General features: G+C 38.7%; 1 protein-coding gene across 2 annotated transcripts in view; it reads left to right on the top strand.

The window, feature by feature from the left end:
• Positions 1-9,459, top strand: part of ptp4a2b (protein tyrosine phosphatase 4A2b) — an 83,756-nt gene extending 74,297 nt beyond the window's left edge. For both annotated transcript variants that reach the window (XM_028818409.2, XM_028818410.2), the window contains exons 5-6: positions 4,059-4,133; positions 5,592-9,459. In XM_028818409.2, the coding sequence (XP_028674242.1) occupies positions 4,059-4,133; positions 5,592-5,703 (187 nt within the window). In that variant the 3' untranslated portion in view covers positions 5,704-9,459. The remainder of the gene's footprint in view (positions 1-4,058; positions 4,134-5,591) is intronic.
• Positions 9,460-16,620: the final 7,161 nt, after the last annotated feature.

Here is a 16,620-nt window from a genome sequence, read left to right as displayed (position 1 = left end):
AACTGAAAATGGCCGTAATATCTGCACTGTCAACTAACCCCCGTGAGCCAGCGATACTGACTCCAACTGTGCTTACTACTCCACCCATGGAGCACGTAAAAGATTGAAACGAACAGTCCCAACTGAAATCACCGTAGTGATTACCACAATAACTACTGCTATCAGGTTTGGGAGTAGGCGGGGTAGTTGCATAAAGGAGATAAAAAAGAATAATATAAAGAATGTTACAAATGATATAAGGAAAACTATAAAGGACATACACAAGACAAACGAGAAGCTGCTTCAGGATATTAAAGACCAGGAGAAACATTTAAGTAATCGCTTTGACACCATCTTTAACACTCGAATCCCTGAAGCCTACGAAAAAAAACTCATAATCCTGGTCCACCTTAAATTCCTTTGCACCTATCCATCAGCGTCTTTTGTTTTGTAAATGTGTCGATCAGCACAAGCAGCCTGTTGTCCCACCAAATGATGGAACTCAACTTGGGCAAAAAGTTCTCCCAGCTCAAGCCAAGGCTCCTTATATGCGTGTGAGGTGCTTGTAGTTGTGTAGGGTAAATAATACATTATATCATTATTTGGAATACATGCATTTCAGGTGTGTTCAATGTCTACAAAGATCTGGGTAAGTATAGGATGAAAGGAAATGCGAGGCAAGAAGTGCTGAACACATGCCTAAAGCAGAAACTTGTTCTGTGTTATACTAATAATGACGTGAAGTGTATAATGTGTGAAGACTTTAGTCCAAATATCAAACAAACACGTGTACTTTTATTTGAGAATATAACCAAAGTAAAAAAAAGAAAGAAAAAAAGAAACCATTTACATGTTGTTGTCGTCAATGAGTTACAAACCCAAGTTCAAATGTCAATTGAGAGAAGGCTAATACTGGTACGTATTCCTGGATGGTACAGAGGTATGAGCCTTGTAACCAAAAGGTGGCTGGTTCGAGTCCTGGCACTCCGTGTTTTGACTAGTGAGCTGGTATTATTATTGATACAATAAAAACATACATTTGATTTGCGTCTCTAATGCCCAGTGTAATCTTTGGCTACTTGTAAAAAAAAAAAAAAAAAAAAAAAGTTGCCTCTACTCAATGTTATGGTGCATGGTGAAAGTCCAAACTAGTGAAATTCATAGCTGAACTAGCCTCTAAAATAATTGAAGAGGACTTCAAATCAGACACGAGATATCAGTAGCTTAACACATACGTGGATTGAATGCCTAGAAGTCTGATTGTAGTTTTCAACAAATTACAATCTAAATTAAATGTTATGTCACTTCTCAGACTGAAACGAGATTATATTTGAAAATAACCGCATTTGTATTTCCCAGATTTCTCACCTTAAACAGCTGCTTAACATGCATGGTTGAATGGGACTACCTTTTCCCTACATTGCACACATTTTTGTTTGTCCCAAAGATATGTTCCTGAATCAAACTACTGTACATCAGTCCAGAAGCTTTAGTTTTTTCGGACTACTTCAAACTAGAAGATGGTACTAAACAAGGATGCCCCCTGTCACCACTGCTTTTTGCAGTTGCCATTGACAATTCACTTTTCAAATGCTTCGGACATAAAGGGGATTATCAGAGAAGGACTTGAACAGAAAATATCACTATATGTAGATGATATGGTATGATATATATCGTATCCATAAAATACTGTGCCTTCAGTCCTAACAGCACTAGTAGAATGTCAGCAGATTTCTGGACTCAAAATTAATTTGAATAAAACTGTGCTGTTTCCAGTTAACTCCCTAGCACACAATATTAGATTGAACACCTTCCCTTTTATTATTGCAGATCAGTTTAAATACCTAGGGTAAACATCACAAGTAACCATAAAGGTCTTTTTCAACAAAATTTTGCTGTCTTCATGGAAAAAAAGCTTCTTTTTCTATTTCAAAGCATCCCCATATACATTAACGAATCATTTTTTAAGAAATTAGATTCAATCACAACCCTTTTTATTTGGAATTCAAAACATCCACTTATTCAATGGGTGACCCTACAAAGACCTAAAGCAGAAGGTGGCATGGCTCTTCCTAACTTTGTTTTATTACTGGGCAGCAAATATACAAGCTATAAAAACCTGGAAACTGACACAAATTGATGAACACACACAGGCTTGGTCTGCAATAGAAAATAAAAATCCTACAGTACTTCTTTATATTCCTTGCTTTGTGCCCAAGTAAATACAAATTATTGTCAATATACTAACAACCCAATTGTGCTTCATTCACTCAGAATATGGAACCAATGTAGGAAGTACTTCAAGGTAGAGAAGCATTTATCTGTGGCACCTCTGCACGATAACCTTATTTTCACCCTCTCAAACTTACATAGTTTTTAATGTTTGGAAAACATAAGGATTGAATCACTTAGAGATTTGTACATGGGTAACATCTTTGCATCCTGCGAACAATTACACTCTAAATTTAACTTTCCATCAACACAATTTTTCCACTATTTCTAAATTAGAAACTTTGCTAAACAAAATCTGCCCAATTTTCCTCATCTCCCACCTTCTTCTATTTTGGACAAAATAATTATCAGTCTTGATGACTCGGACAGCATTTCTATAACATATAAAAAAATTTCAAAGTCCCTTCCTTTCAAAGATCCCAGAGTACAGTGGGAAAATGATATCTTACTCAGCATTTCAGAAAAGGAGTGGAAGGTAGCCATACACAGAATTCACTCTAGCTCCATATGCGCTAAGCATACAATTATTCACCTTAAAATCTTTTATCGAGCACATCTGTCTCATTTATATTGTTAAAGATCAGACCAGTGATGGAGGTGTCATCACTAAATTTAGTGACGGAATTGAAGCCGTATCTGGCCATGCAGGCATAGATGAACAAGGTGTACAGAAGGGGTTTGGGCTCACTATTCAGTAGAGTACCTGTATTGAGAGTCAGTGTAGAGGGTGTGATGCTGCTAATCTGTACATGCCGAGGTCTTTTGGAATGATATTCGACTCAGTGATGTACTGGAAGTCCTCTCAAGGTGAAGGCATCTGCTAAGACTGTGGCACCATTCACTAAATTAGTAAATTATCTGTATTAATTAGGAATGAAACTTTTAATAACATAGCTATTAATTATTAAGAAAGGACCAAGTGTATTAACATGTAATGCAAGGGTACATTTCTCGCATAAGGTTTTATGTATACATTGTGTGCTTTAGTATTTATTTTAACCTTAGGAAAAATCATACTACTTATCCTCGTAAAAGCTGAATGATGTGTTAATAAGTTGTAACAAATTTCCTGAAATGTCTTGTTTCATACAGCCAGAAACATTTTTATTGACTAAGCAATTCACAGAAATAATTAAAAAGGCAATTAAAATGTTAAGTTATATCATAAAAACTGTTGAATTCAAGTCAAGGGATGTTGTACTCAAACTATATAATGCATTTGTGAGACTACACTGAAGTATTGTGTGCAGTTATGGTCACCACGTTACAAGAAAGACTTAGCAGTACTTGAAGCTGTACAGAGGAGCACAGCCAAATGCATCCCGTGTCTTAAGCAGATGTCCTACTCTGACAAAATCAGAGAATTAAACGTGTGTGGTCTCAAGCAGAGGGACCTAATCCGGGTGTTTAAATTCCTCAAAGGCATTGATAAAGTAGACCCAGCAAAATTCTTTCAGCTTATAGGTGAATCACATTCTCGAGGGCATAAGAGGAAATTAACGGAAATGCATTTAAAACTGAAGCCAGGAAAGATGCAAAGAGTGGAACAAACTACGAAGACATGTAGTTGAAGCAGAAACGACAGTGTTTAAGAAGATGCTTTTTGCATCTTGGTACAGTGTTAGTGGCTGCAGTGGAAATCTGTCTGTTACAGTGAGCATATTTTTATCTGAAATCCAAAAATTCCAAGTCATTAATGATTTTTCCCTGGTTGTTCAGTTTTTCTCTCCTGTAGCATGTGCTTTGAATAATGTATTTTGAATGTTGTTACTGCATCTTAAAAAGTAAGTTTAAATGTAAAATTTTATAATTTTGTGACTTCATCTGCATGCTCCCTTTGTTTTCAGTGCTCCTGTTTTGGTGGCCCTTGCATTAATTGAGTGTGGAATGAAGTATGAGGATGCAGTGCAGTTTATACGACAGTAAGTGAGATATTCACAGTATCTGTAAAAAATTGCAGTTTGCAAAACTAAATTTGGAATTCACTGCTTAACTGATTATTAAGCTTTAATATTAGTAAAAGTGGGGAGATTAGAATCCTGCCTTAAAAGGAGACATCTGTTTAAAACATTTCAAAGCCGAGTCTAAATAATACAAATAAATGGGTTTGTGCAGTATAAGTTGTAGTTACAGTAATCCCTCCTCCATCGCGGGGGTTGCGTTCCAGAGCCACCCGCGAAATAAGAAAATCCGCGAAGTAGAAACCATATGTTTATATGGTTATTTTTATATTGTCATGCTTGGGTCACAGATTTGCGCAGAAACACAGGAGGTTGTAGAGAGACAGGAACGTTATTCAAACACTGCAAACAAACATTTGTCTCTTTTTCAAAAGTTTAAACTGTGCTCCATGACAAGACACAGATGACAGTTCCGTCTCACAATTAAAAGAATGCAAACATATTTTCCTCTTCAAAGGAGTGCGCATCAGGAGCAGAGTCTGTCAGAAAGACAGAGAGTAAAGCAAACAAATCAATAGGGCTGTTTGCTTTTAAGTATGCGAAGCACCACGGCACAAAGCTGTTGAAGGCGGCAGCTCACACCCCCTCCGTCAGGAGCAGAGAAATAGAGAGAGAGAGCCAGAGTAAAACAAAGTCAAAAATCAATACGTGCCCTTTGAGCTTTTAAGTATGCGAAGCACCATGCAGCATGTCCTTCAGGAAGCAGCTGCACACAGAAGGTAGAAACGTCCCTATCGTCTAGGTGTGCGAACAGCCCCCCTGCTCACACCCCCCTACGTCAGCGCAAGAGAGAGAGAGAGAGAGAGAAAGTAAGTTGGGTAGCTTCTCAGCCATCTGCCAATAGCGTCCCTTGTATGAAATCAACTGGGCAAACCAACTGAGGAAGCATGTACCAGAAATTAAAAGACCCATTGTCCGCAGAAACCCGCGAAGCAGCGAAAAATCCGCGATATATATTTAAATATGCTTACATATAAAATCCGCGATGGAGTGAAGCCGCGAAAGGCGAAGCGCGATATAGCGAGGGATCACTGTATATCATTTTCTTAATAAAAGTTTAGTTAGTTAAAGTTACTTGGGACATAAGTCAGAGAAAGAACTGAATTCACAGAAAATAGTCATCCATCCATCCATTTTCCAACCCGCTGAATCCGAACACAGGGTCACGGGGGTCTGCTGGAGCCAATCCCAGCCAACACAGGGCACAAGGCAGGAACCAATCCCGGGCAGGGTGCCAACCCACCGCAGGAAAATAGTCATGAATTCTAAAATTATTGCACATTTGAATTAAATTTGTCATGCCATGTCTCTACATACATCTCTTAAAGAAAACAAAGTATCCTTTATTTGATTCAGTTAGGTTTTTTTTTTTTGTTTTTTTTAAAGTAATACTGAAATTCTTTCTTTTCTATTTTCCAGAAAAAGACGTGGCGCCTTCAACTCCAAACAGTTGCTTTATCTCGAAAAGTACAGACCCAAGATGCGACTGCGTGTCAAGGATCCTATTGGACCTCTCTGTTGCATTCAATGAGATGAAAGTAGTATTTAAGATGGAAATTGTTGGGTAGCAATAAGGAATCCAGGGAACAAATTTTGTCCTTAATTGTAATTTAAGTATGGTTTCAATAATAAGGTAAAGGCAGAATTGAGCGAAAATGAAATGACGAAAGCTCACTCAGTTTATCAAATGCCTAGTGCACATTTTCCAAATGAAAGTTTGAAAATGTAAAGGATTATGAAATTGTCTTTTGTGTTGTAGTCAGATTCTGTTTTCTGAAGGTTATTAGCCCATTCTTGAAACAGACACTTGAGTAATTGCACAATATATGGTATGTAAAAGATTTTCATACAGTAAAAGCTGATCCTTGTTTTTAAAGCTGAATTAACAGATAATTAGATAAAGATATATAGCTTTATTGATTGGTTCAATTATGCTCAATTAGTTTTATAATAATAAAACTTTAATTATTCCCCTAGTGCTGTATTAGTACAGTTACTCTGAAAGTTGCCCATTTTAACTGGATTGAGCCGCTTTTTTGGTATCAGCTGTGAACTTTTTTTTTTTTTTTTTTTTTTTATACCTGATAGATGTTTAGGTCACAGTATTTTTTTGGTCCCTTTTTATGGTTTCTAAAAAAATTAGTCAGAAATTGTATGTTTTTATGTATATATCCATATGTTAAAAGGAAATATGCAAACCCCAAACTTCTGTTTTTTCTAATTTTTTGCTTACCAGTATTTGCAAAATAACACATTTATTTATAAATTGTTAAAAAAAATAATAAAACCCAGCTTTTTATTACAGTCTTGGGTGGATTCAGTTACTGGAAAAAGAATTTTGAGGATGGTTGACATGATGAAAAGCTGTCTATACTGCTTCTAGCACACTGAGGATTTGACAGAATGCCATATTACTGCCAGAGCTAGCAATTGTAGTTACAAACTTGTTTTAGTGTTGTATTGATCATACTCAGTTTTACAGTGCTGTTGAAACCCAGGGAAGGGTATACTTTAAGGACAGCATAGCCAGCGCAATGTAAAGAATCCAGGAAAATGAAAAAAGCTTCATATTTAAAGTAAAACTTCTATTTTGCGCTTACTTATTTGGCACCTGTCCCACAGTTCGAACTTTTTGTTGTGTAACTTGCAAAACTAGTCCACATTGTACATCAAGTCCTACGTTTAGTGAGAGCAGTCAGGGTGGTGCAAGAGACAAACATCTGAATTGATATGCATTTCTCATACAACTATGCCAATTGTGCCACATATTTTTGTGTCTTCTGCAAAAAGTGCCTACTGCAGGATTCTTGGATTTAGCAGTAGAAGTTTAAAATGGAAACCAGAGTGGAAAGCACAGATTTTTGGCCAGGTTGATTTTTTTTTTTTTTTTTTTTTAATTCTGCTGAGGCCACCCTCTCCAAAAGTTCTATTTATTGAGATTTATAAATCTGATAATAGTGCCATTTTTTTGCTTTTTTTATTTTAATCAAGAATTTTAAATGTGCTTTTTAAATGATTACTTTAAGGGCTCATAATTACATTGCAGTTTTTATATGAATGTGTATAAATGTGGCCAATGAAGCATTTCAATATTTTTTTCATATTGTTTTTTTTTAACATTAACTTGAGTGAACCTGTATTTTTAAAAGCATTATACTTTCTCATCTCCAGAAGTTATAGTTGGATATCCATGTTTCATCCCTCCAACAGAACAAAAATTGCATGAATTTTTAGATGAGAGTGTTTATGCCCATCTAGATTTGCCTAAGTACTGATGAAATTCCTGGTTACTCTTATCTGAAGTAAATCATGTGAAAACTTATTTTTTTCTAGTTAGCATTGCAGTTTAGAGTATCATCTGCCTCAGGGAACTCAGAACTGGTGTAATTGATATTATGAAATTTATTTACTTTTTACCTGCAATAGTTTTTTTTTTTTTTTTTTTTGTAATAAGGGGAGTGGTAGTCACAATTAATTTTCAAGTACTTAAACATTTTATAAAGGCATCAGGTCCTTTGAAGCTGGATGTGCCATCTCAAAAGAAAATACAGCAGAATTTTACCATAGAGGGCCAAGCTGTCATGTTATAATATGTCTACTTTTTTCTTCAGTTTTGCTCTGAACTTGAGCGTTTTTATTGATTTAAACCCGATCAAGATAACACTGCAGTATACTACATCTCTGCAATGTTGTGAAGTGAAACTTTTGTCAGAAAAGAGTGTATTTTCTGGTTGTTAAATTATATGTTCCACCTCTGATTCTATGCAGTGTTTGGGGTTTTTTGTTGTTGTATTTTTTCTCTTTATTACTTTCACTCTTATTCTTCAGCATTTCTTAAGAATGATTAATGCAGTAAAAATCTCAGTTTTAATATTTACTTTTTTCATATTAATAAAAAAGGATCTTGGGTTTGCCTTTTAACAAATAAAAAAACTGTGAAAACTGTGGTCACTTTAATATTGTCTTAAAAGCTTTAGTCCTAGATAATCTGTTAACTCTTTTAATGTAATAACCTGGGGCCTCATGTATAAATGGTGTGTACACACAAAATGTTGTGTATGCCCATTTCCACTCTCACTTCAAGATGTATAAAAACTAAATTTGGTGTAAAGCCATACATATTAGCCATGCAAACAGGCGGCACCCAGCATAAAAGCAGTGCTACTCTGTCTGTGCCGTTTCCCTTCTTCATATTTGCATCAATGACGCGGGCATTATCAAATACACCAAAATAAATTGAATGGAAGTGGCTATTTATATTGATTTGCATATTCAAGTATGTGAAATTCTAGGAGGGGTCGGAATGGGGCTGTAGGTGCATGCACGTCCGTTAGAATTTCACATTCGTTGGGATTTATAATGGGGAAGTGCATGGAACTTGGCGTACATATAGTTTTATGCATCTGGATTTTTTTTTTGCATATGCACATTTACAGTTTTTTTCCATACGGCATGTTTTAGTGTGAAATCTACACACAGTGTTATACATGAGGCCCCTAGAGTTTTGAAGCAGGAGCAAGAGACATTCTTGCTTGTCAAAACAAATACCTGTGAAAATTCACCATTGCTGCCCTAAATTAAGGTACACAACAACTGAATATAAAGTATATATTACCTTAAGTGATTCCCTTTTTGTGCCTGGCAGATCCTGGCTCTCTGCCTGTTGACATATGGTAAATTGGGGAGGTTTATAGTTCACTAAAATTTTTACTAGAATGAATTGAATTATTCTTCTGTTACCCAAAATTGGTTTAAAAAATCTTTTAAATGTTCTCTAAAGTATACTACGAAGTTTTGGGGAATTGAATCAGTTACATGTATTGTCTCTGGATCTTAACTATTTAATTGCCGAAGCATTTCACTGGTAGTTCTACAATTATAATTAAGTGTATGCATTGCCAATACAAAGACCATTGCCAAGCCTAATACATGAATAGATTCACAAGTATTGGTAATCTTAATTTTAACACTGTTTGAATTTATGTGATATGTCAAACACCCAGTTTTGCAAATTAATGTGGAAGAAAATGTGTCAGATATTATGTTTCAGTCAGATTATATAAAGTAACATTCTCTATTCATGATGCCATCACCATTTGATCTATGGGTGGATGGGGAAAGGAAAGAGATGCAGCGATGGCATATTTTTTTATTCAACATCCTTCTTTTATTTAGTAGACCCTTCAAATAAAAATTTCAAATTAAACAATATTTTACCATTTTGTGAATCTGTGTGATATGCTATAGCGTGCACAAATAAAAATGTGTTTTTAATTTAGACCTTTAATTTAGACCTCACTGTGTTTATTTTGAGTAAAACGAGTGCTTTTCTTACATATTCTGAGTCTCATACCATCTGACAAAAGTCTACTCTGCATTGCTCCTTTCATTGTGGACTCTAGATATAAGCTTTGGCTACCCTTCTAGTGAAATTGTATTGTTGTACACTTCTGCTTTTCTGTGAGCTTAACTTTATATAGTGACTAGACATTAAGCCCGTTAATAACGGGCGCTAGAAGAGTAGTGCATAAACATTAGTAGGAACAGTCTATATTAAATGGCAAGGGACCTTGACCTCATTCTGTTTCTTGAAGATCTCCTATCCTGTCTCTCTTTATTTTAGCTTGCTGTGGCGTCTCTCCAGCAAGTACTGTGCTGTTCCCCAGCAAGTATTTTAATCTGTGCTGGCATGCAGCTGATTATTGTATGTGTGGTGTCTCCCCAGCAACGGATTTTATGTATGCGAAAATAAATCTACTTTTAAAAGTCATCCTGTTGTAATATCATGAAAATTCGTATATTTAGGAAATACCCTTCAATGACTGACACTTTACCGGGCCAAGCTTCTTAATCGCAAATCTGACATCCGCAGAGTGAACACTTGCACAACAACAAACACTAATCCCACCTCTTTGGGGAAGGTGGTCTCCACGTCTCAGTACCCGATTGGATTTTTTGTGCCTTATGTTTTAGGTGTTACCTCATTTACCGAAATCCGATTGGATCAGCTGCGCGATATTTTATAGGTCGTGCCCTCTCTGTCTTGTGCGACGCGTCCGGTGTCCTTTGAAGCATCTGCTAGAGGCCAGTGACTGCCACTCATTCCGCCCTTCCCTATACTTCCGCCTTGTCCATAATATGCGTTTAATTTTCTGTCACAACAGTGGGCAATCAGCAGAGTCTCCCCAGGAACTGATGTAATGTGTGGCGTGCAACTGATAATCGTGGCTGTGGCATCTCTCCAGCAAGTACTGTGCAGTTCACCAGCAAGTATTTTAATCTGTGCTGGCATGCAGCTGATTATTGTATGTGTGGCATCTCCCCAGCAACGGACTTTATGTGCACGGCCGCGAGTACCCAATCAGCACTCTCCTCAGCAATGATGTCCTTTATTGAAGAGTGCCCCGTGCATGCACACTTCACCAGAAGACACACACACACGGACACATGGATGCACACGGATTTTATTAAAGAGGATGCTTCAAGGATATCAGTCTGCTCAATTAGGAAGCATACACAATTGTGAATCAACTTCACTTGCTTTGGTGTAAAGGAAGTGACAAGTGGACTGGAGAGGCAACAGCAAGACAACACTCAAAATGGGAATGGATTTGCAAGTGATGGCCACAGACAATTGCTCTTTTCTTATCTGTTCCTGGCTGATTCTTCTCTTGTTTTGCATTTTGCTAGTGTCCTTTTCATTGGCACATCATACATGACATCGCAAGGTTTGCAGTGCCTCCCAGCACAGTCTCGACAGCATGAAGGAGATACCAGGAGATGGGCCATTACACAAGGAGAGCAGGACAAGGCCGTAGAACAGCATCAACCCACCATCAGAACCAGTATCTGCTCCTTTGGGTGAGAAAGAACATAAGGAGCACTACAAGAGCCCAACAAAATAACCTTCAGCTGGCTACTGGTGTGCTTGTTTCTGACAGAACTGTCAGGAACAGACTCCGTGAGCGTAGCATGAGGGCCGACATCCTCTAGCGGGACCTGTGCTCACAGTCCATCACCATGCAGCTCGATTGGCATTTGCCAGAGAATACCACAATTGGCAGCTCCACCATTGGCACTCCGTTCTCTTCTGAGAGCAGGTTCACACTAAGCACATGTGACAAATGTGAAAGAGCCTGGAAACATTGTGGATGAATGTTACACAACCTACAACATCATCCAGCATGACTGGTTTGGTGGTGGGTCAGTGATGATCTGGGGAGAGATATCTTTGGAGGGATGCACATGCTAAGCAACAGTACCCTGACCGCTGTTAGATACCAGGATGAAATTCTCCGAGCCATTGTCAGACCTTACGCCTGTGCAGTGGGAAATGTCCGGCCTCATGTGGCCAGATTGTGTAGGCAGTTCCTGGATGACAAAGCCATTGATGCTATTGACTGGCCCGTAAAAATGAATCCAATTGAGAACCTCTGGGACATTATGTATTTCATTTTTGGTGTGATGTTCAATCTCCCCCTCGATGGGTTGGTGAGCTTGGTTCCCATTGACCATTGTTGTATCATTTTGTTCTCAATGAATTACACAGTATACTCAGTAAAGATTTTCCACTTGACTATTTCGTTCATCAAGATCCCATGTGTGAATTAAGTGTTCCCTTAATTTTCTGAGCAGTGCAGTTTTCAGCAGCACAAGGTCACCCCTGGAAACTGCCATATGTTTTCCCTCTAACCTGGACACAGCCAATTTTAAGTACAAGTCTCCTTTCTGAGATCTGTGGAGATTCTCAGATGACTCATTCATTGTAGGCCACACAGTGGAAATGAGAAGTGCAGGAAGATAGTGAAGGCCTGTCTAGGTTGAGAAGGAATGATCTTCATGCAACTGAATTTTACCAAGGAAAGGAATTCAAATTCAAAGTAATTTGGTGGAGTAACCCCAGCTTAGTGGGATGTCAAGATGCCTAAATTGACTAGACAGGAATGTAAATAGTTTTACATGACTGATATTAGTGAAAGTGACAGGAAAAGTACTGTAACGACAGCAAAATTAGATTTTATCATGAATAAAGATGCCCACCCACTTTGACATACTGTACAGTGGAACCTTGGTTTGCGAGCATAATTCGTTCCGGAAACATGCCCGTAGTCCAAGGCACTCGTATATCAAAAGTGAATTTCCCCATAAGAAATAATGGAAACTCAGATGATTTGTTCCACAACCCAAAACTATTCATATAAAAATGATTAATACAAAATATAAAGTAAAAATACATAAAACAAATTAACCTGCACTTTACCTTTGAAAAGAATCATGGCTGGTGTGAGTGAGTTTGTAAACTCTTGTGGGATTGCACCCAACGGGACAACACGTGGAAGAGCGTCCCAAAGCAATCGCAGTCTCCCAGCCCTGTAGCAGTTCGCCGTAAAAGCGAATCTGAAAAGATCGCGGACATGCTATAAGTGCCTGCCGTCGATGTGTGATACAAGGAACATTATAAATGCGCAGGGCCCTGCCTGACTGCTGTGTCTGTGTATAGGAGAGCGGCAGATCCCGCTACAATAAATAACCGCACTGTTGCTGTTTCAAGCTGAATAAAGCTGGTGTTGCTAAAGTACTGAGACTCAGCTTCGTGTTTTAGGGTGCAAGATGGGGACTCGCACGTCACAGCACACGCGTGCGCACACAGTCACAATGCTAATGCTACAGTAAACAGTATACGCTCGTGCGGATGTTGACTATATGAGTGAGGCACGCTGACTCAGATGGAGAAAAAGAGACGATTGCCCATAATCCCGCAGCAAGAGAGAGAGAAGAACCATCAGCTCAGTTGTGATCACATGACGCTCAGCAGACAAAGCGTATACATACTACTCATACGGCAAGACCTTGCTCGTTTATCAAGTCAAAATTTATTAAAAATTTTTGCTTGTCTTGCAAAACACTCGTAAACCAAGTTACTCGCAAACCGAGGTTCCACTGTATGTCTTGGAGCACCATTAGCTACTGGCTCATTCCACTACAATGTGTTAAGAGACAATATCGGGGCCATTTTTGCCAACTGTCATTATGCTTTAGCCATGCCATTTGTAAAAGATACCTAAAGCTCAGAGGTGATATTTCTTTTAAGGATTCTTCACATTAAATGAACTCTGCGTTCAGTTCTTAGGCTTGCACTTATATAATTAAATATAGTATAATTAGCAACATTACATAATACTGAAGATCATTGCAAGTGCATTATACATTGTAGCAGATTGCTGGAGACCTTGCCTGGCCGAGACGCCCCTATAATGGAAGGTCCAGGGGAGAGAGCCTATCTAGAGCATTACCTCCCCCGAAGCGCTAGAGGACAGTGCCCCTGGTGTGCAGCAGTGCCATGGGTTTGGAGCATGGATGTTCAAACCTGCTGGGGCCCATGGAGCCCTGGAGAACTTCTGAGCGCTTGTATGCAGCATCTCAACACCTGGAAGTGCTGCCGGAAGTAGGTCAACGAGCACCTGGAGCACTTCCGGGTGCCTTATAAAAGGAGCCAGCAGCCACTACTCCAGAAGCCAGAGTCAGGAAGCGGTGGATGAAGATGGCTGGAGAAGGAGTGGAGGCGAGAGAAAGAAGAGTGTTTTGTGTTTGGTGGCAGGGAGCAAGGCAAAAGTGCTTCCCCAGCTCTGAATAAACATGTGTTGTGTCCTGGACTTGTGTCTCTGCCTGTCTGTTGGGCTGGTGTGGCTGGTGCGCCCCCTGGTGGTCTACATTCATTGATTTTTTTTATGAATCTTGCCAGGTATGGGCAACTGCCATCTGAGCTGTCTATGTTATTTATGGACTGTGCCCACTGTTCTAATCACTCATGGCTTCTGCAGACAGTGGCCCCTGGCCATATATTGATCACTGACAAACGGGACTTTTAAATAACCTGCCTTTCACGTGTTTCTGTCCATCCCCTTGTCAGGTTCTTTCTGTCAGCTTATTTGCATCATTTCAGCTATAAAAGTCAAGTCACTTATTTATATAACACATTTAAAACAACAGGAGTTGACCCACAGTGTTTTCCAGTTAAAAAGAATTAAATAACAAATACTACATACATAGTAAAGTATATAAATAAAATAACATCCATCCATTATCCAACCCGCTATATCCTAACTACAGGGTCACAGGGTAACATAGTAAAATATCTACTCTATATATATATAATCCTAAGCCTAAAAGTGCAACAATTTTATGAGACATTTTTATGTCACATTTTTTGTCACGCTTTGAATCGGGCTTAGTTTAAAACTTACATATATATATTTGGTATCAGTCAGTCATCCTCCAACCTGCTATATCCTAACACAGGGTCACGGTGGTCTGCTGAAGCCAACCCCAGCCAACACAGGGCGCAAGGCAGGAACAAATCCTGGGCAGGGTGCCACCTCAGGACACACACACACACCAGGGACAATTTAGGATTGCCAATGCAGCTAACCTGCATGTCTTTGAATTGTGGGAGGAAAACGGAGCAAACCCACACAGACACAGGGGAGAACATGCAAACTCCATGCAGGGAGGACCTGGGAAGTGAACCCAGGTCTCCTAACTGCGAGGCAGCAGCACTACTACTGCGCCACCATGCTGCCCCTGTTTGGTATCATTCTTTTCAAAATTTATTGAACTTTAATGTGATGTTAGATTTTCAAATTCTTATTCCGTTTTTAAATTATAAACTAAAAAATATCAAGAACTCACGTCCCGCGAGACGAGACTTTGAGCCAAGAGATTTAACCTGGAAATAAAAGGCAAAGAGTAGGACAGCTGCTGTACAAGCTTTTAAATGTTCGAAGCACCGCACTAGATGCAGATCACTTGGCCCGGCACCAACAGCAGCAAGCCAGCAGCTGATCGAGCAAAGAGAAGGATAAAAAAAAACTGTATTTGTTTCTCATTGTATCACCGTGTAAGAGGGGGTTTCGGAGGAGCGACTGCATCTCCTTGGGGTGCGTTCAGCCCCCCTCTTCACAACACGAGCGGCAGAGACGCGAAGTGGCTGGCGCATAGCGCAGGCTGGGGGGTTTGGCAAGCGAAGTGAGCAGGGGGTGAACCCCCTAGTAAAATATATAAATAAATAACCTGAAAACATACAAGAAGTAAAAATTAAATTAAAATTAAATTAAAATTAAAGCAAATGTAATACAATAAACAACAGCTTAAGAAGATGAGGGTAAGAGTTATTAAAATGAGATTAAAAGTAATATATTAGTGGACTTAACAAAAACCCTAGGAGAACCTTAAACTGAAATGAAAGCAAGAGAAAAAAGGTGGGTCTTTAATTTAGATTTAAAATCATCAACTGTAGGACAGGATAATGTTGGGTGGGAGACTATTCCAAAGTCTAGGGGCAGCTGCAGAGAAAGCCCAGTTGCTTTTGGTTTTGAGACACGAATGAGGAACTGAGAAGAGCTGTTGTGAGGATGACCTAAGTGACCAGAGGCTAAATATGGAAATAGCTGAAATGTATTGAGGGGTTAATCCATTGACTGCTTTAAAACAAATAATACAATTTTTAAATCAATTCTGTATTTCGCAGGTAACAAATGTAAATGAGCTAGAACAGGAGTGGTATGCTGTTGTTTCATTGTTCCAGTTAAAAGTCTAGCAGCTGTATTCTGAATCATTTGAAGTCTAGAAAGTGTGGAACGGGACAACCCTATACATGGGGAATTACAGTAGTCAAGCCGGGAGGTGATAAAAGCATGAATCACTACTGTATTTCCAGTTCCTTATGAGATAAAATCGGCTGTAACTTGGCTATAGTTCTAAGAAGATAAAAGCTGCCCTTTACAACACTGCTGACTTGTTTATTAAAACTCAATGAAATATCCGAAAACACGCAGGATTTTAACCTTATTATACAAATTTACGGACTGTGGACCAAGCACGTTGCTAAGGCTTGTGACAGAATTTGGGGAGCCAAATATAATTACTTCAGTTTTGTTTTCATTTAGTTGCTTTCCATCTAGCATTTAATATCATCTAAGCAATTGAAAAGGTTCTTCAGAGAGCAGGTGTCATCAGCTGTAACTGGTAGGTAAAACTGTATGTCGTTTGCATAACAATGATACAAAAACTTTGTATTTTTTTAAGATAGAGACAAGGGGTAGCATGTATCTTGAGAATAAAAACCGAACCTTGGAGAATGCCACATTTAATGGGAGTGGAGGATGAGAAACAGTTGCCTATTCTGACTGAGAAGCTTATTTCTCTCAGGTTCCTAAATCTAGTGTATGCCCTTCTGATAGGCTGGCTCTGATACAGATTGAATAAGATTAAAAGAATCCACAAGGCATAAAAACTCATTCACCTTAGGTTTTGCAGGGCAATAAATATGGATGTTAAAATCCCCTACAATCAACAGTCTATCAGAGCAAGAAGCCATAAATGACAGACGATCAGAAAAACCCTGAATGAAATTATTGTTTTTAGGTGGTCTGTATATAAATGCACAAAG

This window comes from Erpetoichthys calabaricus, chromosome 14 (genome assembly GCF_900747795.2).
Source record: "Erpetoichthys calabaricus chromosome 14, fErpCal1.3, whole genome shotgun sequence".
NCBI lineage: Eukaryota > Metazoa > Chordata > Cladistia > Polypteriformes > Polypteridae > Erpetoichthys > Erpetoichthys calabaricus.
The sequence above is the reverse complement of the archived record's forward strand: the minus strand, read 5'-3'. Positions and strand labels throughout refer to the sequence as shown.